The sequence below is a fragment of the Pelodiscus sinensis genome, chromosome 2, assembly GCF_049634645.1.
Source record: "Pelodiscus sinensis isolate JC-2024 chromosome 2, ASM4963464v1, whole genome shotgun sequence".
Taxonomy (NCBI): Eukaryota; Metazoa; Chordata; order Testudines; family Trionychidae; genus Pelodiscus; species Pelodiscus sinensis.
Genome location: NC_134712.1, coordinates 148,366,562 through 148,392,877, shown reverse-complemented (window position 1 = coordinate 148,392,877; position 26,316 = coordinate 148,366,562). Strand labels below are relative to the sequence as shown.

The following is a 26,316-nucleotide window of genomic DNA, read 5'->3' as shown; positions in this document are numbered from 1 at the left end:
TTGCAATGAAATGTTATCGGTGGTGAAGTGACCTCCTATTTCTTGGGGTGAAGGAATGAAATGTTGATGTGGGCAAGTGAAGAGGGGAAAAAAAATCAAATGATGAGATTTCCCATTCCCTCTTCCTTTCTCCCCCTTTTCTTTGCCTTTCTTTTCCTTGTTTGTTTCTTTGACTGTGTATCTCTTTCCTTAGTTCTAAAAAGTTTTATGTAAATATAGTCAAATGTGTGCAAGTTATTCACACAAATTTGCATTTTCTGTGCTTTTTGCTGTGAGGATATTGGCAATTCACGTAATATTTTTAATAGTGTCTGAAGCTAGCACCCTGTGCTTGCTTTCCTTAAAGATTTCAATCTGCTGAATCAGTTGAATGGAGAGATGTATATAGAGCTATTTTTTTTTAAAATAAATGGGCTCCAAATTGCTGGTTATATCAACATTTTGAATTGAAATAAAACAATGATGTTTCTTATCATGGAAATTCTTCAACTGCTTGTTTATGTCAATTCCAATTAGGTTTGTGTGCGAGCATGTGAATGGCAGCTGCAAGATTTTTCATCTTACATCATTGGTCAGATAGGCCTGGGCACCCCCTTAAGTCATGCATTCATGGTGTTCAATATAGAGCTTTGCTGATCCACCACACTCCCTCCCATTTCTTTTTTACTGGCAGTGACTGCTAGCTGGAACACCACGTTGATTTTGCCTTGGCAAGTGCATTTTTTAGCAGTCTCCTTCTTCAGTATTTGTGGTTGGTACTTAATAGTTTAGTAGTAGCAGTATTAGAAGTTAAGTTGTAAGTTTCCTTTCAGCAGGCTCTCCATACCAATGCTCCCCTGCCAGTGGGGTATGCCTCAATCCCCTGGGGTTTAAATTCTGTGAGATATATGGCAAATTTATGCTTAAGATCAACTCTCACGCTTCCTGTTTTGAAGTGTCCCCAAGCGAGCCACCAGGAGATGTTCAGGATTTGTAAAGTGTTTTCCCCTAAGACCTTAAAAGTCTGGGAGCAAAGGCTCAAGATCCTCCTCACGGATGCTGCACTCTGACCGCAGCTGGACTCAGAGTCTGCCAGACACTTATGCACAGCATCTGCTCATGAGTGTGGAGCACGCTGGCACCAATGATGTGAGAGCCAGTGCCAAGGAGTCTCTGCTCTGCCATGGCTCTGTCTATAGACAGCCATCTATGAGGCACCAGTCTCAGTCCCCAGTGCTCAAGAAGAAGCAAAGGCCATAGTTTGATCGCTTTCCCCTACCAAGCCCAAGAAGCCTACGGGAGAGAGACTTGAACCAGGCCATGTCACCTTGGCCCTGCCACCTCCCAGTGTCTCTCTGACTCCTGCCACCTCAAGCATCCAGTTGAGTCTGGGGTATCACCACTATCCAGACAACATGCAGGAGAACTGCAGCTCTTCTCTATTGCAGAGGAGTTCGAGGTGGTGCAGGGCCTTATATGTTTCATGGCACTCTCCTCCTCACAGAGAAGTTGCCAGTGACTGCCCAGTCCCCGATTCCATCAAGGCGCAAGCCAGCAATGATGTCATGCCAATCTCCATCTCTGACATGCCTTTCCCCAGCATGGTCCATCCTCATGGGGGAGCTGCATTGATTCCCTAAACCTTGGCACTGCTCACTAGCAGTGTGAAGCACCACTTTTCCATGGTCCTCTTTCTCAGCGACCTCATAGTTGGAGGTGGAATCCTATCACTCCAATAGACCAGGAGCAGAAGGTCCAGGTTCCAGTGTGACTGTCAGCCCTATTGGGCACTGTGGCCACCCAGTGGCAACCTTTGACTCAGAGGCCCTTATGGGTGCCCTGGACTTACCATCAGAGCCAGGGACAGAGCCAGAGGTTGAGATCCAGATCCACTTCAATGATGTCAGCATCCTTTGTCCCTCCACAGTCACCATAGGCACTGGCAATGACTCCCCTACCTTTGCCTGCAGCACTGACAACAGCAACCTCAGCACTGGAAACTTCAGCTCTGGAGACCTTGGCTCCAGCAGCCTCAGCACCGCTACTGTGGAGGCAGAGAGACAGCAATACTGGGTGCCATGTGACTCCCCTGGACACTTAGGGGAGTAATCAGGGCCCACTCTCTACGCTTTCCTCCTCATTCTCCCCAGATGAGGCTATGGCAGGGACATCAACAGCCCTGCCGCTAGAGGCTAATAATTTAGTTTAGTCACAGCTAATTCGGCTGAGGATATATAAAGTGAGCTAACTCTCAATGAAGAGTATTTCAATCCCAATTTTTACCTCTCAAGCGTCAGACACTCAGAAAGGTTCCAAGCATGCTTTTTTTAAAAAAGATGTTTCTTTTTCATAGTCCTTGAAATCAACAATGCCTTGTTTTGTCTGAAACTTAACAAAAAGTCCTCTTTGGCAGGGATCAGGCATTGAGGAGGTGACAATTTCTGAAAATTATGTTCAACATTATGCATCATTAACTATGATGATCTCTGCCTCTTCTAGTATAATAAACAGGAAAACACAAACAATTTTTATGTACTATATAATCCTAACTGTTCTTTATTTTTACCATGTTTACTTTTTTCTTTTTCTAATATGGGCTAATCTGTATAGGAAATATTGTGTTCTGTTTTGCCATTATATTGGGTTATGAAATAGGCAAGCTAGAAGATCCTTTTGAATATGTTGCAGAATGAAGTAATTGATGGAGATTTGCTTTTGGTCCGAATCACTCCGGATGAAGATGGGAAATTTGGATTTAATGTGAAGGTAAAACAGGAAGCTTAAAATCTTATGAACATGAAATGTAGTTAAATAACTCTTGTTTTAGCTGATCAAATCCGTATTGTTTTCCATATTTAATGTCCATGTTTGCATCAGAGGTAAGAGTTTAAGGGATATGATCAGGGGTCACCGAACCGCGGCGAGCCCTGCTCTCCAGCCGCGCTGTCCGGCGATCTGTGCATGCGCAGATCGCCCTGCACATGTGCAGATCGCCCGAACCCGACTCTTCCGGGTTACAATCTACTCGCCATGGGCGAGTAGATGGTATTATTTGTCGAGCCCTGAATATGATGATCTGTTGCTGTCCTCCTAGCATTTTTTAAAGTGTTATAAACTCTAGCCAAGATTTTTTCAGAAATAGATGCTTAAGATTAAGTTCCTAAATCACCTCCATAGGCACCAAAATACCCACCTCATTGGCTATAGTAAGCATCCAATTGCTTCTGATGTCTTTAGTAGACATTGCTATATGCCCAATACATCTGAAAAACTGATCATTTATTCAGATGCCTACAAGTGAAGTATGGAGCCTAACTTCAGGAGATCATTTTTTGAAAACTAGGCCCTTCTTGTTTTAGGATAAACAAAATGTGTTAATGGTGTGTGTACACCAGTGGTGAACCAATTATTACAAAGGTGAAAACTAGTAAATTAAGGAATTAGGGAAGGAGATGTGGTAGCAGCTTCTGTAATTTCTGATTAATGTCCATTTTTAGGCCCTGTTACACTGCTTGAATGTTACATAGTAAAAATGAGAACCCAGGCCCCTGTTCTGGCATCTGATCCCTGTCACTTATTCATGGGCATTGTTAGATTCTCGTTTTCATTCATGACCCCCTGAAGAAGACATGTTTTATGTACATTAGACTTCAGTGTTGTGTAAAATATAAAAGGAATAAAGAAGTGTGGTTGGTTTGAGATTTACAGTTAGATCCTGGAAGATACTGAGTTCTCTGGTCCCAGTTCAGCACAGCAGTTAAAACATGAGTACTGAGCACTTTGTAGGGTCAAGCTCAATGAGAGCAAAGCATAAATGTTTATATTCACGTAGGAACAAAATATAGGCTATGTGTGGTATAATGCACTGCGTAACATTCATTGTAATGATGTATTTATAATCACTGTTTATTTAACATCTTATAGGGTGGTGTTGATCAAAAAATGCCTTTGGTAGTTTCAAGAATAACTCCAGGATCATCTGTAAGTAAACCCTTATATAGTTACTCAGTGTATGGCTCCATAGCAAACCCACTGTTTTTCCAGTGTCTGTACACTTCGAATATGTTGTAACAGATAGCTGAAATGTCTTTTTTATTACTATTACAATAGATACATCATCTAAATCAAGTATGGAGGACAAATGCCATTTTATTTTGAGTTTTTATTTTGGGCACATACTTCAAAGTATATTTTTCCAGACTTGTGTAACAAATAGAGATATATCGATTCTAATTTTATACGAATTCTGTGTGGTTTATGCTGTAGTTTATAGACTGCAAAGTTTCATTGTAATTAGACCAGAGTATAATGCAAGGACTCTCTAAATTTTTTATAGTACAGAATAGACATGATAGAGAAATTGACTTGTGTGTCACATCTTGCTCCAACTGTGATTGTATGACCCATGTTACAGAGCTTTGACATGATGATAGAGATAGGTATCAGCTATGGTCGCTTTTTTTCCAGCTTTCATAAATAAGTAGAATTATACAATTTAATGAATCTGTAGTTGTATTAGAGAAATGGATGAACTGGAAACAGAGGAGCCAGCACCATGTGACCAGTTAGTGCTGTCCAGACAGACCATCAACCAAGTGAAAAAGGATAAGGAAGCACAGTTTGGAAACCTCTTATGCAGTTTTGTTTGTTTTATGGCAGGGCTACTCAACACGTGGCCCGTTTGTTTGCGGCCCGCGGGGCAATTGGGTTTACACAGGGCTCAACACACAGCCCACAGGTGGGATCCTTTGAACATGGCCTCCAACGGCAACATGCTCCACAATAGCTAGGCGTCTTCCAGGTAGGGTGAGCATTGAAAGATGCAAGTGGATGGGCTGGTTAGAACAGATGGGTACAGGGTGTCGGCCTTTCTAGCCCCCACGGAGGAGGTGCTGCGAGCGCTGGGGCATTGTGGGAAGTGCTTTGTATTTATGCCCCCCGTCAGTGTGAAATAAGCTGTTTGCATATATATTTGCACGTATATGCAACCACACTTAAGTTGCAGCCCTCTGCATGTGCTGTGCGTATCATTGTGACCCTTGGGGCTTCCAAAGTTGAGTAGCCCTGTTTTATGGCATAGAGGTAGCTATACATGGTAACTTGATGCCTTGTGCATTTTGTGAAAGTATGTCAGAACCTCAGAGTTACAAACACTTTGGAAATGAAGGCTGTTCATAACTGAGCAAAACACAACGGTTGTTCTTTCACACATTTACAATTTTTGACTTAATACAGCTTTGAATCTTTATTATTCGGAAGAAAAATGCTACTTTTAACCATCTTAATTTAAATGAAACAAGCACAAAAACAGATTCCTTAACAAATATTTTTAACTGTTATGTAGTGGTTTACATTTAAAACACTACTGTATTGTATTTGCTTTTTTTGTTTCTGTTTTTTGACTTTGCTGCCGCCTGATAGTATATTTCCAGTTCCATATGAGGTATGTGGTTGGCCAATCAGTTCATAACTTGTGTTCATAACTCTGAGATTCTACTGTACTGCAAGATTAATGATCATCTTACTATTTTCCATAGAAAGTAAAGTGCATCAGTTTCTGGTTGCTTAAAAAGATGATGTTGCTGAAACTCAAACATTCATTTTTAATGTAGGGTGCAGAGCATTTGTAGGCTATTGTGTCTACAAAACTAGAAACTCTTAATGTTATAACTTTTTCATCCTTTTTGCTACTTATTTAATTTGCTCCTGAATGAATCATTATTGGTATGTTTCACCTCTAGGGAATTACATGGTATATTCCTACATTAATTTTTCCAGATTGTGCAAGTCACTTTCTTCTCTTCCCAGAAGAGGTTCTGGAATTACTTGAACAAAACACATACAACCAAATAAATCAGATGTTTTCCCTTTTAGACCCTAAGTAATTGAAAGTATAATTTAAAGCAATTTACCTCTAGTTAAGGAATAATACACATTTAAGAATATCTGGGGGTAGGTTAATTTTTGTGGCTCTAGTGAAGAAAGATCCATCTAGCCACTTATGGAGACAGAGAATGCAAGAAAGAAGAAATGGAACTGCAATAAAACATAGGTGACATTTAAAAGTACTACTTGGTTAAAAGTTAATAGTTTCATGTCCTAGTAGGACAATGAGGAAGCCATTATAATTATAATTGATTGAACCTTAGATTGAAAACAGTATGGGGAATTTTTAGGACCAAAAAGAAGTGCTTGGCATTATGCCAAACCTTCACATCTTAAACTGGATGAAAAGCAAGTAGCACAACTGTATTGAAAAGTTTGATCTCTAGAAAAGGGATGTATAATATATTGCACAAAAGGATTAATTCCTGTCCTAACTACCTTTTTCTCTGTCTACAATGTGGATTCCTTGGTAAGTAGCTGACTAACAGCTAACATTCTTGGTGACTGATAAAGAAGAATGTTAACTTCCAGGCAAACTGTTAATCACTGTAAGATGTTGCTGCCTCTCAATCCCACACTCTGCTTTCTTGTTTGACTCACTTGATTAAGCCCGATCTGGGCTAAAAATGTAGGTTGACCCAGCTACCTGACTCGGAGTGTGGAAAAATCCAGTCAGTAAGACAGCCTTACCCCCAGTGTAGATAGCGTTAGGTAGATGTTAGAAGAATTTTTCCATTCAACTGCCTCTCAGGGATATGGATTAACTTCAGTGATGAGAGTGCTCCTAGAATCATTGTAGTGAGTATCCACACTGAATCACCACAGTAGTGCAGCTGCAGCACTGCAGATGTTCCACTGCAGCATTTCTAGTGAAGATGTGGCCTTGCTGAACAAAGAGACTAATGCCAGAGTTACAGAATTAACTGGATGCCCTGAGGTAATAATATTGCCAGAGGTAATAAAACAGACAGCAGCATTAAAAGAAGAAGAAGAAGAAGAAGAAAAAAAGAAGCAAATACTGTACTGCCTTGGGGCTACAGCCAAAGCACTCTGGGCTTCAGCCACAGGGGATTTGCAGTCGCATAGGCTATGTCTAGACTGCAAGCCTCTTTCGAAAGAGGCTCTTTCGAAAGAGAGCGTCTAGACTGCACGCGGAACTTTCGAAAGAGCAAGCCGCTTTTTCGAAAGAAAGCACCCAGTGAGTCTGGATGCTCTCTTTCGAAGAAGCCCTATTTACATTCAGGAATGCCTTCTTTTGAAAGAAGCACTTTCGAAAGAAGGCGTTCTTCCTCGTGAAATGAGGTTTACCGCCGTCGAAAGAAAAGCCGCGTTCTTTCGATTTAATTTCGAAAGAACGCGGCTGCAGTCTAGACGCAGGTGAAGTTTTTTCGGAAAAAGGCTACTTTTCCTGAAAAAACCCCTGAGTCTGGACACAGCCATAGTGGGAGTGGGATGAGGTCTATGGGTGGGGCAGAGGCTCACGGTTTCTGACCTTTGGGAGCACCGGGGTTCAGTTCTTTAGACCGGGAGAGAGGGGTGCTGGGGCCTCAAGGCTTAAGCCTCACAGGGGGCACAAAGGCTCAGGGCTTCAGCTGTGGGGATTAGGGCTACAGTTGCAGGGAGGGGGGAGGTCAGGACTCTGGGCTGGGAGGGAGGCTTTGGGGCTTCTTAGCCTCAGAGCTGTGGGGCTCAGGGCTTTTTGATCACAGCTTTGCTCCCAGCTTAAGCCCCACAGGGGGTGCTGAAGTTCAGGTTTCAACCGTGGTGGGAGGTGGGGCTGCAGCCCGGGGCAGAGAAGTCATGACTCCAGGGAGCTGGAGTGGAGGTGGCTCAGGGGTTTTGAGCCTCAGGAATTCCAAAGTTCAGGGCTTTAGATCAGCTCAGCACTTCAGCTCCACTCCCAACTTTAGCCACTGGGGCTCAAGGCCTTAGCTAGAAGGGGAGCACCCGTTTCATCCCCAGCATTCCTCCTGTTGCTAATTCCCAGAACCCCCATTACTCCTGCCTGCTGAAACTGAGAATGGAGTTGTGGAGAGCCCTAGCATCCACCCAGAGGATTGAACTTGGGAATGGAGCCACAGGACAGAGTCCCAGTGGTCCCCCGGCTCCCATTTAAAATCCTGAACCCTGGTGCTCCCTGTGGGACAAAAGCCCAGGGCCCCCTTCCTGGAGCCTTGCTGCCCATAAGAGTCAGAAGTCCCAATCCTTCCCCTCAGAACCTGACATCCCAACACACATCCTGAAGCTGCAACTCCAGCCCTCCCAACTGTAGCCTGTACCTTTTATTCAGAGCTACAAATAACCCCCATTCCTAAGGTGCAAGTAACCTTGAGATTCTACATGATTTTGAAACCTTTCCCTCTGAATCTAGATAAGTTCTTGAAAATCTACTGGCTGCCCCAAGGTGTAACTTTTTAACATATATGACAAAAGGTAATATCAAAGTAGTAAGATAAACATTCACAGGAATAGCATTCTGAAATCCTGCTTTCTGAAATTGTACAATGTAGTAGAGACTTTCTCAAGGAATTGCTATAGCCTGGGAACTCAAATAATGGTCACTAAATGTTGTGACCGTCCTTTAAGATTTTTTTCTTTGCTGTTTTACATTTGCCCGTTAATGTCTTCCATTAGCCCACTTCTCTTCCTCACTCATTCTAGATGTTCACCTCTCTGCCTGAAACATGCAAACCAGGGCAAGGAGGCAAGTGCTAATCAGGACAGCTTGTTCATGTTCCTGTTTTTTGATAGCACAAACATCATCAGGTGAACAGATATTGATTAGTGAAGCTCTGTAACACACATAGGTATAGATGGGGGAGCAATTAAGGGTAGGTTGAAAGGAGGGGCAGATCTCCTGTACAGGTAGGCTTCAGTTTATTGCTGCTGGGTGTCTCCAGAATAGAATATCTGTTTTTGCTAGGGACAAGCAAACATGAATGATTTTCCTCTGATCTTAGCAGACCTCTCCGAGAATGATTTTGGCTGTTAAGATCTTGGCTAAAACAGCCTTGTTTTAGACTCATCTCTTGTTTCCTAAAGAGCACTCGTGAAGAACTGAGGAGAAATTCCAAAGCCCCGTGCTCAGTCCAGTACAGGGAAGAGTCTAGCAGATCTCTACACAAACAGGGAGCATTCACCTCATGCATGGCACACCTAAATCCTGCCACCCTCTGTTGCTTCAGGGGCAGGAAGATGATTTGCTGCTAGTGGAAAATTGTTAATGGAGAGGCAGGAATGAAGCTGCTAATTCCCTGGGTGGCATTTGATCAGTTCTCCCCTTTTAGAACAAGAAGCAGCTTGTGTGAATCTAACAAAAAATACATAAATCATCAGTTGTATTTATAGTTTAGTAAAACCAATTATCTGTAATATGGGAACAGCCCTCATACATAGTTTTTAATATTCATCTTTCATTTCCATATATGATGATGGAGTTATATTATAAAGAATTTTTACCCAATAAAAATGTAAACTTACTCCTATTCTTTGCTATTTTAATTGCTCTGCTATTTTATGTGTTAGTCCATGTTTCCAAAGATTGCAAAACTCAGATGTATAAAACATATTCATAATTGCTGCTTGGTAATATAGATGGCAAAGTATTAGAAACTTTTATATAGCTGTTAATAGGCTGGGTTAACTGGTTCTTTCATCTTCATTCTGAAACCACTTAGGTCAACTTGAGATCAGAATCCTCTGATATAGCTTCTGATACAGAGGGTAAGACTTTGCCAGAGCAGAATTTTGTCTTTACTGCATAATGAGTTCAATCTCCCTGAGATTAGAAATGTTCTACTGAAGGTGTTGTATAAACTGACATATTTTTTTTTTGATTGTGAATCAGGCTGATAAATGTATTCCAAAACTGAATGAAGGTGATCAGATAGTGTTAATCAATGGTCGAGACATCTCAGAGCATACTCATGATCAAGTAGTAATGTTTATAAAAGCCAGCAGAGAGTTGCACACAAGGGAACTTGCACTTCTGGTCAGGCGGAAAGGTAACTTCACTGTTTGAAAATGTAACTGAAACTGTCATGCCTCTAAATTGTGGCTTTTTCCTCTTGCAATTTGCTTTAATATATTCATAATCAAGAGTTATACTCTGAATGGGTCTGTACTGAAATAGAGTGGTAGCATTTGAGAACATCTCTTCTTGATTACGAACACAAATGTTTGCACCAGCAGCCTTATACATTCAAGTGAGGATCACATCTACTTAGAATAATGTTTTTCTGCATCACAGAGCTGCAGTTTTGGTGAGGTTTTAATCAAAGGAAAGAGCAATGACCCAAATGAGTGAATATTTTGAGAATATTAAACAATAATAATGTTAAATAAAATGTCAGCAGTTAATTTTTTTGTGATGGTATGATAGTTCCTTGCCCAAATACCATTTTGATAAACATTTTAAAAATACCATCTTCTACATTTTCATCGACAGATGTGCAAATAACACTAAATTCTCTCCAGCCAAACCTAGAGTGAAAATGTAATTTACAACAAATCTAGAAGACTCGTTTTCTCATTCTTGAAATGGGCATATTTATAAATTTTGTTCTAAATTTCAATAGGTGAAATTCATGGGGGTTTTCCTGTGATGGTGGTGGTTGATCTATTTGCCTACCCAACAATGTACACAGTAAGGCTGCTGGTGAATCAGTAGATTAAACTTTTGAAACCTATATGCCTAAAGTTATGCTCTTACACATATTTAGACATCTAAGTCATTGGTCTCACTTTTCAAAGATGTTGAACACCTGCCATTTCTGCTGATTTGTGTAGAACAGGGATTGGTCAGCATGTGTAAAACAATAGCCAGATTTATTTAGATGTCTCTGACCCTAACTTGCAGCATCAAGAGGGACTGAAAATGTCCATGTTTGTACTTGGGTAGATTTTAGTGTACAGTTTGATACTGGATGCAAGTAAAGTCTAAATTTTCCTGTATGTATTTCAGTTGTCAAGCCCTTGGTCGAGACAAAGCCAGAAGATGAAACAGATTCCCAGAATTTTCTAGAATCCATTCTTCCCACATATTCAGAGTACGGTGACACACTGGAGAAATCCATGGAACAACTGGAGAAAGGGCTAGAAAGTGGGACTGTACTCATTCAGTTCGAGGTAGGTAACATTAAACATTAACTTTACAGTTCAATTAAGTTAAATTCAGTTACCATCAATGCTGCCTGCTTTTGTCTAAGGCATTTGGACACTTCTCTCTCCCTTTCGACACCATCTCAACAGGCTGAATACATCCTCTTCTCTCTCTCATACTTACTCTTACACACTCAGCCATCTTAGAGAAGAGTGAGTTATTGCTCTTTTGCATGAAATACTGAGAGAAAAATTGCTGTTTAAAGTTTTTAGTTCAACCACCAGTTTATCTTAATTTTATGAATTCTGTTCATGCCAAAAATCAAGTTTTCTGACAAAAGTCAGACCAGTCTGAACTTGACAGAGGTTCCCATGTTACATAATGAAAATGCAGGATTATGGTTTGTGAATGCAGGCAACAGCTTATCGTTTCCTCTTTCCCTACATTTGCTGTGCTTTACAGGAGTAACAACAGAAGCTTATTCCTTCCTGGCTTTTTTCTCTGTGGAATGTAAGTTTCTGTGTTAGAGGAAGAATCTTCTCAATCAGGAACAATCTGAGTTCTCTTTCTCACTCACACATACTGCTTGTATAACCTGGGGCAAATCACATAGTCACTCCTATATTTCACAGAGCTGTTGCTTGGTTAAATTCATGTATGTATGTGATATGTATGTGATTGGCAATGTCTGTTTTAAAAACCCCACAAATAAAATTGCTGATTAAACCAGGGAATTAGGAATAAAGTTAAGAAAAGTCATACTAGGGTTCAACTAACCCAGCCCCCTTTAGCCTCTTCTTTTCTAAATTGCCCAGTCCCAATCTTTTTAATCTCGCCTCATATGGAAGCTGTTCCTCACTCCTAGTCATTTTGGTTGTACTTCTCTGTTCTTCAGTTGTTCTTCAGTGCTTTTCTTGTGGCAAGGTTATTCAGTGGCCTAACCTCGGTCTCTGAGTTACTCTTGTTCTCAGGGCCTTAAACTATCCTCTATAGTGATTTATAAGGGCCTCTTTTTCCCTCCAATTCATGAGACCCATTAATCCCCAGATACAGACTAGCCCACTCTGCATCCTGAAGTTTAAAGAGCAGAGGTATGTTCCTTCCCCGCCCTCACACCCCAACTGCTGAAATTTTGTTTAACTCCTTTTGTTCCTATCCATAGCAAAAAGATTTTGTGGTGACTAATTTCTGCTAAAGTGTGGGGTTTGACCTATTGCATAAAATACCTAATGGTTTGGGTCCTATTCCTGAATTATGCTCTGGGATCTAAGATTGCATTTTTAAAAGCTATTTTTATTCCTTCTGGTTATGAAATTAGCTTTACAAATGTGAACAGATTGTAACTAATGCTGCAATGATTTTCTGAGTCTGCAGAGGGTCTTAAACAATAATACCAAGAAATGTTAACTGCCCCATGCATCTGAATATGTTGTTAATTGTGAAACCTAAAGGTGTACATTTATCTATAAAATTTAACTATTTTATTATTGATTGTTAACCGAATCATTCAGCCAGTGTGCTTATCTCACAACCTCAAATTGCTTTCCTTCCCATACCCAGGTGCCAAAACCTCATGCTCAACACGTGACAATTTTTTTGATTTAGTTCCTTTGCTGATATAAAAATATGCAACACAATGAGAACTTGAACTATGGGAATAGCATAAAAGAAGCTCAATTTAATATAAGCAGTGAGTAAAATAGGGGCTGCCATGCCGATTGTATTGTTTATATTCATAGTGAAATCAATAAATACCTCAGTTTTTAAAAGTAAATTAAATTCCTCCCAGACTATCAATCAGCATCACCAAAGTGATGAAGAAACCTGGAGATCACAACATTTAGGTACAAATTACCTTGCAGTTCAAGAGATTTTATATGCAATGTTTGTAGTTTTCTCAAAGGATTTCAAGTTTCTTGCCGTCCCTTCATCATTTTAGATCTGTTCATAGTATTTCTTTATCCCTTTTGGGATAATGAAGCACAGCTTAGGTTGCCAGAGTTCAGATAGGCCTAAAAGGTATAGATGGGTTAACAAAGTGCATTTTACTGTTTGTGGCTCTCTTCACCCAAGCTGTGCCATCCCATCTCCAGTGCTATTTGTGCTGTGTGACCCACTGCCTCCCAGCTGTGGAAAACTTTCCCCACCACAGGGAAAGATTCTGGCAGCTCCCCACCATTAGATCTTTTCCCTGCTGCAGATAAGGAAGGACTACAGCAGAGGGGAAAGTCTTCAAAATTCCCCACTGCCAAACTCTTCCTCAGCTGCCTCCCACCAGAGTCTTTCACTGACCTGTGTAGCTATACTTCTACCTGCTATGCTTAGAAATTCTGTCTTGTGAATGGACTTAAACATAGTAGGCTACGTCTAGACTGGCATGATTATCTGAAAATGCTTTTTACAGAAAAGTTTTCCGTTAAAAGCATTTGCGGAAAAGAGCATCTAGATTGGCACGGACGCTTTTCCGCAAAAGCACTTTTTGCGGAAAAGCGTCCGTGCCAATCCAGATGTGCTTTTGCACAACATTTTTTTGCTGTCGGGGCTTTTTTGAGCAAAACAAATCTGAGGTGTCTACACTGGCCCTTTTGCACAAAAGGACTTTTGCCCAAACGGGAGCGGCATAGTATTTGCGCAAGAAGCACTGATTTCTTCCATGAGATCATCAGTGTTCTTGCAGAAATTCAAGTGGCCAGTGTAGACAGCTGGCAAGTTTTTCTGCAAAAGCAGATGCTTTTGCGGAAAAACTTGCCAGTCTAGACACAGCCAGTATAGTTTAAGCCAGCAGGGACTCTGAAACGCCACAGTTAAGGCCTTGACATTGATAATACCTTTGTCTGGCACTAAAAGCACAAATCTGATCAAACCAAAAGCTGAACCTAAATGTTAATTGCCGCAAATATTTGAAAACATATACTAATAATGTCTCTTCCCATGTGACTCTTCCCTCTCCTTTCCCCCTCCTCCCATCTATGCTGTTCACACTGAAAATATCTAGCACAGTCCAACCTTTTTAACCACAAGATCAGTTTTTAAATTTAAGTACAATGACCCTCCCATGGGTATGGGTGCAGGAGAGGGAGAGGAGGATTTGGGTATGTGGAGTGGGGGGCAGAGGGTTGGGGAAGGGAGGGGCTAGGGTGCCAGAGGCAGGCTGTGGCCAGGAGACTTATTAGCGAGAAGCCCATTCCTGTATCAGCCTCCCTGCCTGCCCCGTCCCCACACAGGCTGCAGCCGTGTGCTCTGTGAATAACTATGAGCCCCTTGTGCTTCATGGCTGGCTGTTATTGAAACAGGCAGCTCCCATTAGACAGTTTCTGGCCAGAAGCTGGCCAATGGGAGCTGGAGCAGCTCCTAAAGCCTTCCCTCACCCCTCCGGACTCTATTTTTAAAGTGAAGCCTCCACACAGCCACGTTTGAGCGGTATGTGGGTAGGGTGAGGCAAACATGGAGTCTGCCTGGGGCTCCCCACAGTGTCTGTGGGCCAGACCTGGTGGCTTGGCGGGCCGTATTTTGCCCAGGCCTGTGGTATGCCATTTGCATGTAAGTCTAACGTGAACGGAATGTTACTAATATCCTCTAGTAAGCTTTTGAAAGGCCACTATTGAGCTACATAGCTAAAATGGCAGTAGACTTTGAATACCCTAAAGTCCATGGAAAATAGCAGTTTTGGATTAGTAAGTCAGTGTTCATGAATTTGTATTGCCATTCCTTCTGGAAAGTGCCAGATTTCAGCAATTTCTTCTGTTCTGATTTTTATTGCCATCTTCTTTCCTCTCTTGCTAGCAAAAATTCTGCAATATTTGTCTTAAGTAGACCTTGCTGGGAACAGTCAATGACTCAAACACATTTCATTAGTAATAGAGATGTAGCTGTGTTAGTAGCTTCCCCAATTATCACCTCTAATATCATTAGCTCACAGACGTTGGGCCCCCCCCCCATCCCCCCTCTGTTCTGAAATTTGATTTGTCTTTTTTATGTGTGTTCACTTTTTTTTTTATTGAATCCCTTTAGTATATATGGTCATGCCAATTTTCTTCCACAATTTGATCTGAGGAAGTGGATCTGGCCCACGAAAGCTCATCATCTAATAAACCATCTTGTTAGTCTTTAAAGTGCTGCATAGCCTACATTTCATTAGGTTTTTTTCAGGCATTCATGTACAGAAGATGGACTAGCAATAATAATAGAGTTTCTGTTCTTGTATTTTTGGAATTTAAATATGCCCCTCACTTCAACTTTTTAGGCAATGAAGAAGAGATGGCTTTTTAAATCCATTGCATAGTTACTTTACATTAGTTTCCTTTAGAAGAATATGCATTTACATGTGGATATGTGTAGTGCATATAGTGGTTTTTTAGCTAAGCAGATTCTTCAAATGTTTCCTCTTTCATATCTGTTTTATAGCAACTTTATAGAAAGAAACCCGGGCTGGCTGTTACGTGTGCAAAAACAGCTCAAAATATGGACAAAAATCGATACAAAGATGTTCTGCCTTGTGAGTATTAAATAGAAAGTTTATTTTCTTTTATCCTCTGTATAATGTGTTACATGTTATATAACCACTATGAACTTTGCCATTACTGAATTTATTATAAAATCAGAGTTGTATGATTGTGCATCTATGTTATATTCTAAAACACTTCTGTGCTTTTTTCACATGCCTGTAATCAAAATGCCTGTGATTCCTTGGTTATTTGACCTAATGAAAGGAAATGATGATGATAAAACATGCCATCCAATTATTTATTTAATTCTTTTTTTTTTTTAACAGATGATGCCACACGGATAATATTGCAAGGAAATGAAGATTACATTAATGCAAATTATGTGAACGTAAGTTATACAGGCATAAATATTAATTACAGAAATAAATGAATAATATAGCAGCACAGTTATTTATTCATTCTTTCATTTAATTCAGAAAAGCCTAACATTTTGTTCATTGTAACTCTCGGTAAGTAGCTTAAAGTGCTCATTAGGAATATAATTATTTATACTGCTAGTCTAAAGTCTAAAGCACATGGAAAGCATTAGCAGAAGGGTTATTTTCAAAGAGCAAAAATAGTCATACAGTTTCATATATATTGCATAAATTTTAAGACCAGTAATTTTGTGAGGTTTAATAATTAATATTTGTTTAATAATGTATATCTAGGATTGCAGGCACCTGTTGCCAAATCAGTGCACTGGGGTGAGAAAAGGCTCTTAACAAGAGGAGGCTCCAGGGAAGCAACATAACAATACACTGTTAAAAAGAGCAGTGTAGACCTGCACAGTTTGGGCATGTAAAGAGCAGTGTGAGATATATGCCCTGGGGGATTCAGGTGTGGAGGACACTTGATTGTTATACTCTACTCTCTTACATGGTGCCTTATCATTTACACTGCTATTTATAACTGCCTTTTCGGTGTGTAGAGTCTGTGCTCTATGCTTCGCTATAAGTGTAGACTCACTTTAAAAGAGAATGAGTGTCTTTCCTAGTTCTTGTCTGCATTTTTTCAGTGTAGTCTCAAGAGGGCCTCCCTTAATGCGTTACTCATTGTGAGGGCATTTCAGAGCTTCCATACCAAGAGCTACAATCTGATCTGAGTATGGGTTGGCGTTCAGCAGAGTAAGGATAGTTCAGAACCTTCCCAAGCCACTGATAAATTATAACTTTATCTCAAACACTACAAGCCCTGTGTATTGATACTTTCACGTTTTTGCCATCGATGCAGCACACCGTATTATCTAAACAATATTTTGATTTTAGAAGATGTCTATATTGCATTTAGAGGTTGGATTTGTATCTTGTGTAAACACATATGCGCTAGCTTTAATCTAAATAAAGCACTAAAAATAGGAGTGAATCTGTGGCAATATTGGCTTCAGTGTCAGAAATCCAAGTCCATTTCTAGAGTTCCCAGGCCAACTTGCACAGCCTGTGCAAGGACTCTGCTGCCATGTTTTCCCTGCTGTCTTTAGCAAACTAGCTAGATTAAAGTACAAAGTGCAGTCACATTTCTGATAGTAATGTAGACATTCCCCAAAAACAATATTCTAGGGAAGCTGACTTGTAGGAATTAAGAAGAATGATATGTCGTTCTGTGGGTGACAATCTACTATTGTACTCTATTGGATGATTGTAATTTGGTCTTAAAATCAAAATATTTTAACTCATCCTTTTATTAAAATTCACCTACCCTTTGGAATGTTAAAAGCTTTGTAAAGCATGTAAACATTTCTTAATTCTATCAATGACATTTTAATTTGTAGTCACTTCCCTGTGGTCAGTGTGGCAAATATACAAGTGTTCAGAAAAGTTATACATATACTAATATGTATAACTTGCATCAAACTCTAAACTGAACATATCTGTGTAAATATAGATCATGCCATTATTCCAAGTGAACAATGTTTAAGAAAATGTACCATGATTATATTCATTTTGGCTATTTTTAATACTTTTATCTTTCAGGTGTATGGGGTACTGTAATATCTTGTTGTTTTCCTATCTCTTTCTGTCCCTTCTTATCCTCTTTTTAGGAGCAGTCTGGGATACTTTTATGGAAATTTAATATTGAAATAAAATGGTAAAATGGTCTGCATCTATTGTTTTTACTATGTATGAGGTTTTATTTTTAGGAGAAGTGGTTGTTTATTTAAATTGATCTCTAGAATCTACCTGAATTGTATTGATGGGATTGCAACCATAAATGTTTTTGTCAGTGATGTGTAAACTTCAAAAAGTTCAAGATTCAGAAGGATTTCAAGGAGTATCCAGAAGTTCAGATGCTTTAAGGTAGATATTTCCAGGAAATATTTAGTTATTTTTTGACCCCTGTTATACTTTTGGCCATAACAATGTCCGTGACAGAGTTCCACATATTAGTTGAGTGTGGTGTAAACAAGCATGTCCCCTTGTTTGTATTAAACCAGTTGCCTGTTAATTTCATCAGGTGGCCTCTGGTTTGTGTGTAGTGAGGAAGGGTAAATAATATGTTTCTATTCATTTTTCCATAGTATTCATGATTTATAGACCTCTATCATATTCCCCCTTTAGTTCTTTTCTGTGCTGAACAGCACTAGTCTTTTTAGTCTCCCCTCTTGAGGAAGCTGTTAAATAACCTTGTTGCCCTTCTCTGAATGTTTTTTAGTTCCACTCTATCTCTATTGAGATGGGGTGACCAGAATTGGACATAGTACAGTAAAACTCCAATTGTCCGGTATCCCGTGCTCCGGCCAGTTGAACAATTGAAGCTGCTGTGAGCCCCATGGGCGCTTGCAGCTGGGAAAGGGAAGGGGAGAAGAGGGGAAGGGAATTATGCCCCTGTGACGGGTCTGCCGGGACCCGCACTGCGTCTGGCCGGGGAGGTGGGCGGGAAACAGTGCGACGAGGGGCGAACCCTCCACCATTTTGCAGGAAGGCAGGAGAAGCCCCGTGCTGCTGCGAGATCCAAGTCCCCGAACTTTCCCCATTCCGGCTGCACTCAGTCCCGTGCCGCCGCTGAGAGTTTCTGGGAGGGGAGCGGGCTCCCCACAGCCCAGACTGCAGTAGTTATTGCCGGGCAGAGGGATGAGGGGAGGTGCTGCGGGACCAACCTGGCAGCACCCCAGCTGCTCTGCTCCTCTGCTTCCCCAAATCCGCCGCTCGTCAGTTTTGGCAGCGGCGATGCTGCGGCACCAACCCGGCAGCACCCAGCTGCTCTGCTCCATCACTTCCCCAAGTCCTCTGCTGTCGCTGCTCTAAAAAAGTGAAAAAAGTGGGCAACAACCTGACTTGTCAGGGAACTCATTCGATAGTCTCAGTAATGACCAACGCAGAGTTGTACATGTCCAAGTTGGCAGGATCCGCTTGTACAACTGGTACATTGAAAACCAAAGACCCTACGTGGCCAACTTCTGAGAGGAGCGGTAGTGAGCTTACCACCTCCTTCATGGTACCTACTCCAACAAAGTCACTTAAACTTCTGCCATTGGGCAGCTAGGCATCCCTGCAGTGTATGGTGCCATCTACTGGTCCCTTGGAGAAAAGCAGAGTTACATCCATACCAAAAACCATTCCAACTACAGGCAGTCCCCGGGTTACGTACAAGATAGGGACTGTAGGTTTGTTCTTAAGTTGAATCTGTATGTAAGTCGGAACTAGCGTCCAGATTCAGCCGCTGCTGAAACTGACTGCCAGTTCTGACTTACATACAGATTCAACTTAAGAACCCCAAGTCAGCTGCTGCTGAAACTGATCAGCGGCTGATTCCAGGAAGCCTGGGGCAGAGCAACTCTGCCTCGGGCTTCCTGTAGTCAGCGCTGGTCAGTTTCAGCAGCGGATGACTTGGGGACTCCTGGGGCAGAGTAGCTGGGGTGCTGCTGGGTTGCTCCAGTAGCACCGCTCCTCGCTCCTTGGCGCTACTGGACCAACCCAGCAGCACCCCAGCTGCTCTGCCCCAGGCGTCCTGATTCAGCCACTGCTGAAACTGACCAGCAGCGGCTGAATCAGGACCTGGGGCAGAGCAGCTGGGGTGCTGCCGGGTTGGTCCAGTAGTGCCCAGAGCGGCGCTGCAGGACCAATCGGCAGCGCCCCAGCTACTCTGCCCCAGGGTCCACAACAAAAGCCTGGTCTGCTGGGGGGGGGGGGGCACACTAGCTGCGCCCCCCCCAGCAGACCAGGGACACAGGGAGCAGAGCCGCAGCGGCAGCGGGGTGCCGCGCCTCTGAGGCTTTGCTCTGGCAAAGTCTCAGAGGCGAGGGACCCCGCCGCTGCTGCAGCTTCGCTCCCGGTGCCTGTGGTCTGCTGGGGACGGTCCCCAGCAGACCACAGGCACCGGGACTGAAGCCGCAGCAGCAGCGGCGGGTTCCCGCGCTTCTGAGGCTTTGTTCTGGCAAAGCCTCAGAAGCGCGGGAACCCCCCGCCGCTGCTGCGGCTTCAGTCCCGGTGCCCCTGGTCTGCTGGAGACAGTCTCCAGCAGACCAGGGGCACCGGGAGCAGCTTATGAACGGGGCTTTCTCACCCCGGTGCTCACAGGCAGCAATCCGCCACCTCGACCTCCGGGGCGAGAGAGCCCCGTTCGTAAGTGCGGATCCGACATAAGTCGGATCCGCGTAAGTCGGGGACTGCCTGTATAACTGCAGTGGCACTACCAACTCAGGAGTTTAGCTTGCCTTCAAAGAAACTTGCATTCATCAGGAAAAGAGACAGTTTGCTTATGGGGGTAAAGATAAGGCAATCCGAAGCTCAGAAGAAAAATTCAAGAGAGTTGTTTTGCTCATTTGTTGACACAGCATGAGTGTCCATCAAATAAATAATTTACAAATGAAGCATCAAGACAAGACTTTGGGGGGGGGGAAGTAAGCTGGAGGCAGAGAGAAAAACACTCCTGAAAAATTGTATCAACCTTCATGGGATACTGATCCATGGACAATGTTCAGATGTCAAGAATGAAGACTTTTATGTTGCAATTCAACATCTGTCACATTTTGCAACATGGAAAGCACTCTGCATCATGAACAAATGGAAAACTTGGAGTGGAGAGCTGAAGGATGCTTTTCCTAATCTGTGAATTAGCTTTGAGGAGTTTGCTCATGCTGCTAGTCACAGCCTTGAGCAGTGAGGTGACTGAAGCTTTTCAAAGCTCAGGCTCATTACAACATATTTATCAACTTTGACTGACAAGAGATTGACATTGCTTTCTATTTTATCACTAGAAAATACCATTGGCTTGTCTTTGGATCTGTTGGTGCTTCAGTTTGTGAGAGCAAAAACGAGAAAAGCAATCTTTTGAACTAAAGGACTAGAGTTAACATTCCAAGGCTGTTATCTCCTGTGACACTACTTAATACTGGTCCACTTACTGTTGTTGCACAGTTCAATTTCTTAATGTTTACATTTCAGTTATTAACATTCAAAGGGTTCTATAATCTTAGAGGAAGTGAATTTTTTGTTTTGCTTATAAATAGTATGAGTAAATACAAATTTACAAATCCTAGCATGCAAATTTATCCTCTTATATAACAGAGCTAAATCATGGATGCAGATTGTGCATGAAAGCTATGAAATGGGCTACAAATGCAATACAAATAAAGTATTCAAAGGCTTAACAAATGAGGGGGCCAGCTTTACAGATGTTTGCGATGGGCACATTGATCAAGAAGGCTACTGATAGAGCATATTCGAGTTCCCAGTGGGGATTGCAGTAGCAAAGGTAAACTCATCTAGAAATCTTCTTGAATATGGCTGACACAGTTTACACCTTTTCCACAACAAATGTTGGGTGAATTACTAAACATGTTGTCCTTCCAGGATAGAAAGCTAATGTCTGACATACACTGCCTCATTGGTTCTCATGAGATTTAGAGAAGAAAGATGGGACGTGGATTTGTGGAGTAACGTGGAGTATGGAAGGTATTTTAGGTTCAAAATTAGGGTGTGGACTTAAATTGTCCCTAGATCAAATGGTGTGCCAGCCATATTCAAGAAGAAGATTTCTAGATGAGTTTACCTTTGCTACTGCAATCCCCACTGGGAACTCGAAAAAGCTCTATCAGTAGCCTTCTTGATCAATGTGCCCATCTCAAACATCTGTAAAGCAGCCTGGTCATCAGCCCACAGCTTCACAGAGCACAATATCATAGAATCCTACGGCTAGAAGAGACCTCAAGAGGTCATCAAGTCCAGCCTCCTGCCCAAGGCAGAACCAATCTCAGCTAAATCAACCCAGCCAGGGCTTTGTCAAGCTGGGACTTAAAAACCTCTAGGGATGGAGATTCCACCACCTCCCTAGGTAACCCATTCCAGTGCTTCACCACCCTCCTAGTGAAATAGTTTTTCCTAATATCCAATCTAGACCTCCCCCACTGTAACTTGAGGCCATTGCTCCTTGTTCTGCCACGTGTCACTACTGAGAACAGCCTTTCTCCATCCTCTTTGGAACCTCCCTTCAGGAAGTTGAAGGCTGCTATCAAATCTCCCCTCACTCTTCTCTTCTGCAGACTAAACAAACCCAAATCCCTCATTCTCTCCTCATATGTCATGTGCTCCAGCCCCCTAATAATCCCCCCCACTGGATCTTCTCCAGTGCATCCACATCCTTTCTATAGTGGGGGGTCCATAACTGGACACAATATTCCAGATTTGGCCTCACCAGAGCCGAATAAAGGGGAAATCACTTCTCTGGATCTGCTGGCAATGCTCCTCCCTAATGCACCCTAATATGCTATTAGCCTTCTTGGCTACAAGGGCACACTGTTGACTTATATTCAGCTTCTCATCCACTGTAATCCCCAGGTCCTTTTCTGCAGAACTACTACTTAACTGGTTGGTCCCCAGCCTGTAACAGTGCTTGGGATTCTTCCATCCCAAGTGCAGGACTCTACATTTGTCCTTGTTGAACCTCATCAGATTTCTTTTGGCCCAATCCTCTAATCTGTCCAGGTCACTCTGGACCCTCTCTCTGACCCTCCAGCATATCTGTCTCTTCCCCCTAGCTTAGTGTCATCTGCAAATTTGCTGTGGGTGCAGTTCATCCCCTCATCCAGGTCATTAATAAAGATGTTGAACAAAACTGGTCCAAGAACAAATCCCTGGGGCACTCCGCTAGAAATCGACCGCCAACCTGACATTGAGCCGTTGATCGCTACCTGTTGGGCCCAATGCTCTAGCCAGCATTTTACAGTCCATTTATCCAGTCCATATTCCCTTAACTTCCTGGCAAGCATATTGTGGGAAACCGTATCAAAAGCTTTGCTAAAGTCAAGGTATATCACATCCACTGACTTTCCTATATCCATAGAGCCAGTTACCTCATCATAAAAGCTAATCAGATTGGTCAGGTATGACTTTCCCTTCGTGAATCCATGTTGACTATTCCTGATCACTTCCCCTTTTCCAAGTGCTTCAAAATGGATTCCTTGAGGATCCCCTCCATGATTTTTCTGGGGACTGAGGTAAGGCTGACTAGTCTGTAGTCACTGGAGAGACCTTCTTCCCTTTTTTAAAGATGGGCACTACATTTGCCTTTTTTCAATCATACAATCATTGAAATCTCTCCCAATCTCCACGAGTTTTCAAAGATAATGGCCAAAGGCTCCACAATGACATTTGCCAACTCCCTCAGTACCCTCAGATGCATTAAATCCAGGCCGATGGATTTGTGTACGTTTAGCTTTTCTAAATAGTTCCTAACTTGTTCTTTCCCCACCAACTGCTGTCCACCTCCTTCCCATACTGCGTTGCCTAGTGCATTTGCCTGGGAGCTGACCTTGTCTGTGAAGACAGAGGCAAAGAAAGCATTGAGTACTTCAGTTTTTCCCATATCACCTGTCACTAGGTTACTTCTCTCATCCAGTAAGGGCCCCATATCCTCTCTGATGACCCTCTTATTGCTAACATGTCTGTAGAAACCTTTCCTGTTATCCTTCACATCCCTTGCTAGCTGCAATTCCAATTGTGCTTTTGCCTTCCTGATAACTCCCCTGCATTCTCGAGCAATATATTTATACTCCTCTCTAGTCATCCTTCCAAGTTTCCACTTCTTGTAAGCTTCCTTTTTGTGTTTAAGCTCACCAAGGATGTCCCCGGTAAGCCAATCTGGTTGTCTACCATATTTGCTTTTCTTGTTGTGCGTCGGGATGGTTTCTTCCTGTGCCTTTAGTAAGACTTCTTTAAAATACTGCTAGCTCTCCTGGACTCCTTTCCCCTTTATGTGAGCATCCCAGGGAATCCTGCCCATCAGTTCTCTGAGGGAGTCAGTCTGCTTTTCTGAAGTCCAGGGTGTGCATTTTGCTACTCTCCTTTCTTCCTTTGGTCAGGATCCTGAAATCTACCATCTCATGATCACTGCATCCCAGGTTGTCACCTGGGAATGGATAACCTCAGATAAATAGGTACTGGAGATTATTCGAGATGGGCATGCCATCTATTTCACCTATGCCCCCACCCCCCAAATTCTCTTTCCTGCCCTCTTCAAGGACCCTAGTCATGAAAGCCTGTTATGATAAGAGAGAGACCATCTCTTCAGTGTAGTTGCCATACAGCCAGTGTCCCTACATCTAAAAGAAAAAGTCTCTGACTTTTGTTGCTTCCTGATATTCAAAAAAGGGAGGTTGGGATTTCTTACTAGACTTCAGGGCACTCAACAGATTTGTCAAGGTTCAGAAGTTGAAAATGCTCACTTTGGCAATAATTATTCCAGTGTTTCATGGCCCTTGACCTCCAAGGTGCTTGCTTCCACATTTTGATATACTGTGTCACAAGATACCCCCAGATTCACACTAGACCAGGACCAGTACCAATATAGGGCACTCCCTTTTGGCCTCTCATTTCCCCTCAGAGTATTCTCCAAGATCCACTCTCTGGTGGCAACCTATTTGCACTCCCAGGGCATTATAGTTTACCCTTACCTGGAGGATTGTCTTCTCAGTGTGTGTGTCTTTGTCAAAGCCCAGCAAGTTACTTATGCCACTCTGAATTTATTTAAGGAACTGGGCCTATAAATCAGTGCACAAAAATTGACATTAATACGAGTACAGACTAGAATTCATAGGAGCCAGTCTCGACTTTGAGTCCGCGCTTTCCTTCCACCACACAGATTCTTCAGTCTCTCCACCTTTACCAAGACAATGCAATCGAGCCCTCACATATCAGTCAGACATTGCTTTCCATTTCTGGGGCATGTGTCTGTGGAAATATCTGTGATAGTTCTTGCCAGACTTCACATGAAATGCCATGAACAGTCATGGTTCAATTCAGTTTACTGAATAAAGACAACATAGACGAACTCCTGTTGATGCCCACCAAAATCAACCAGTCTTTGAATTGGTAGAAAGATCCAGCAAACACTTGGATAGGATTCCCATTTGTGTATCCTTCCCCATCACTATTTCTTACTCCCAGCATGTCTCTCATTGGATTAGGCACACATCTTGGTGATTTCAGTGCAGGACAAATGACCTCCATCCAAGACATGCATTCACATCAATCTGCTTGAGCTCAGAATGATCTAGAATATATGTGCTAATTTCTATCTGCTAATCTAAGATATGCACACAAAGATCATGATGGACAATGTAAGCATGTATGTATCACACAAACCATCAGATCATCTATCCTTTAAATGGAAGCACTCAAGCTTATGGAACTGGTGTATTTATTTCCCACAATCCGTGATTTACCTACCTGGATTACACAACACCACAGCAGACAGTATGAGCTTCCAATTCCCACATGATCAAGAATGAGAAAGAGATGCAGTGGTAACTCTTGTGCCATATTCTACAATGGGCCAATGTAGCATCTCAATCTAGTATTAAAAGAATTTGGTTAGACCCCTCTTCAAACCAGGCTTTCTTGTTCTTGGCTTCACTTGTTCCTGATTGTTACTATGTTAGCAAGAAAGCTAGGGAGAGAATGGCCTTAATGGTTTGTCCACCTTTCACTGTGCTCCTCTCTGCCAGTCATGCTTTGACCACCTCTGACATTCATCTTCAAAGTGACTTGCACATTTCTCATCAGCACATTTCACCTTTCTACCTTTTATTTAAATCTCACCAAGATAATAGGGAAGCCATCCTCTGTACACTCGACATAAGGAGAGAATGGGTCTTGTATTTGGACATGACAAGAATTTTTAGAAAATCTGATACTCTTCCTCTCCATTACAGATAGGTCTAGAGCACATGATTTCAGCTCAGAGACTCTCTAGATGGGTCTCAAATGCTATCTGAGCTTTATCAGATTCACAATATAGCACCTCCATCTGTAATCCCCACATACTCTGTAAGATCGGTTTTGTTGATCATCGTCTTCTTATAAAGTTATCCCTATATCAAAATCTTCAGAACTGCTACCTAGGTATCTGCACACAGTTGCATAACATTATTGTCCTGGGGGATTCTGTTGCAGATATGAGATTCAATGTCACTGTACTATTGTCAATTACATAATTAATTCTGAAGCCCCAGTCTGCAGTAGGGGATACTGCTCAGGAGTCCTCTACAGTAGAGTATTCGTAGGCCAGTACTTGAAGAAATTACTCACCTTGTGCAGTAATGATGGTTTTTCAAGTTGTGGGTCCTTGTGAGTGCTCCTACTTTTCTCGCCTCTACTTCGAGTTCACATCATGTACTTTGTCAGAAAAGGAACTGAAGAGGGTTTGCCCATGCAATGCTGCTTAGCCTTGTGGCAGACCACAAGAGGGAGGCAGTGCATGTGAGTGCCAAATAAACACTGCTATGTAAATTCTTCAGTCAGTAGCAGAAGGATGCAGCTAACCCTACAGTGAAGCACCCATAAGGGATTACAACTCAGAGAAATATTGGTACACTATACCCATAAACCAAACGCCACCCACCTGAGATGCTAACAAATTATTCTACTC

At 42.2% G+C, this 26,316-nt stretch overlaps 1 protein-coding gene across 5 annotated transcripts in view; it reads left to right on the top strand.

Annotated features, from left to right (window-relative positions):
• Positions 1-26,316, top strand: part of PTPN3 (protein tyrosine phosphatase non-receptor type 3) — a 335,183-nt gene that overhangs the window by 269,528 nt on the left and 39,339 nt on the right. For all 5 annotated transcript variants that reach the window (XM_006135940.4, XM_075921606.1, XM_075921609.1 and 2 more), the window contains 6 exons: positions 2,668-2,745; positions 3,904-3,960; positions 9,713-9,869; positions 10,829-10,992; positions 15,371-15,461; positions 15,738-15,799. In XM_006135940.4, the coding sequence (XP_006136002.1) occupies positions 2,668-2,745; positions 3,904-3,960; positions 9,713-9,869; positions 10,829-10,992; positions 15,371-15,461; positions 15,738-15,799 (609 nt within the window). The remainder of the gene's footprint in view (positions 1-2,667; positions 2,746-3,903; positions 3,961-9,712; positions 9,870-10,828; positions 10,993-15,370; positions 15,462-15,737; positions 15,800-26,316) is intronic.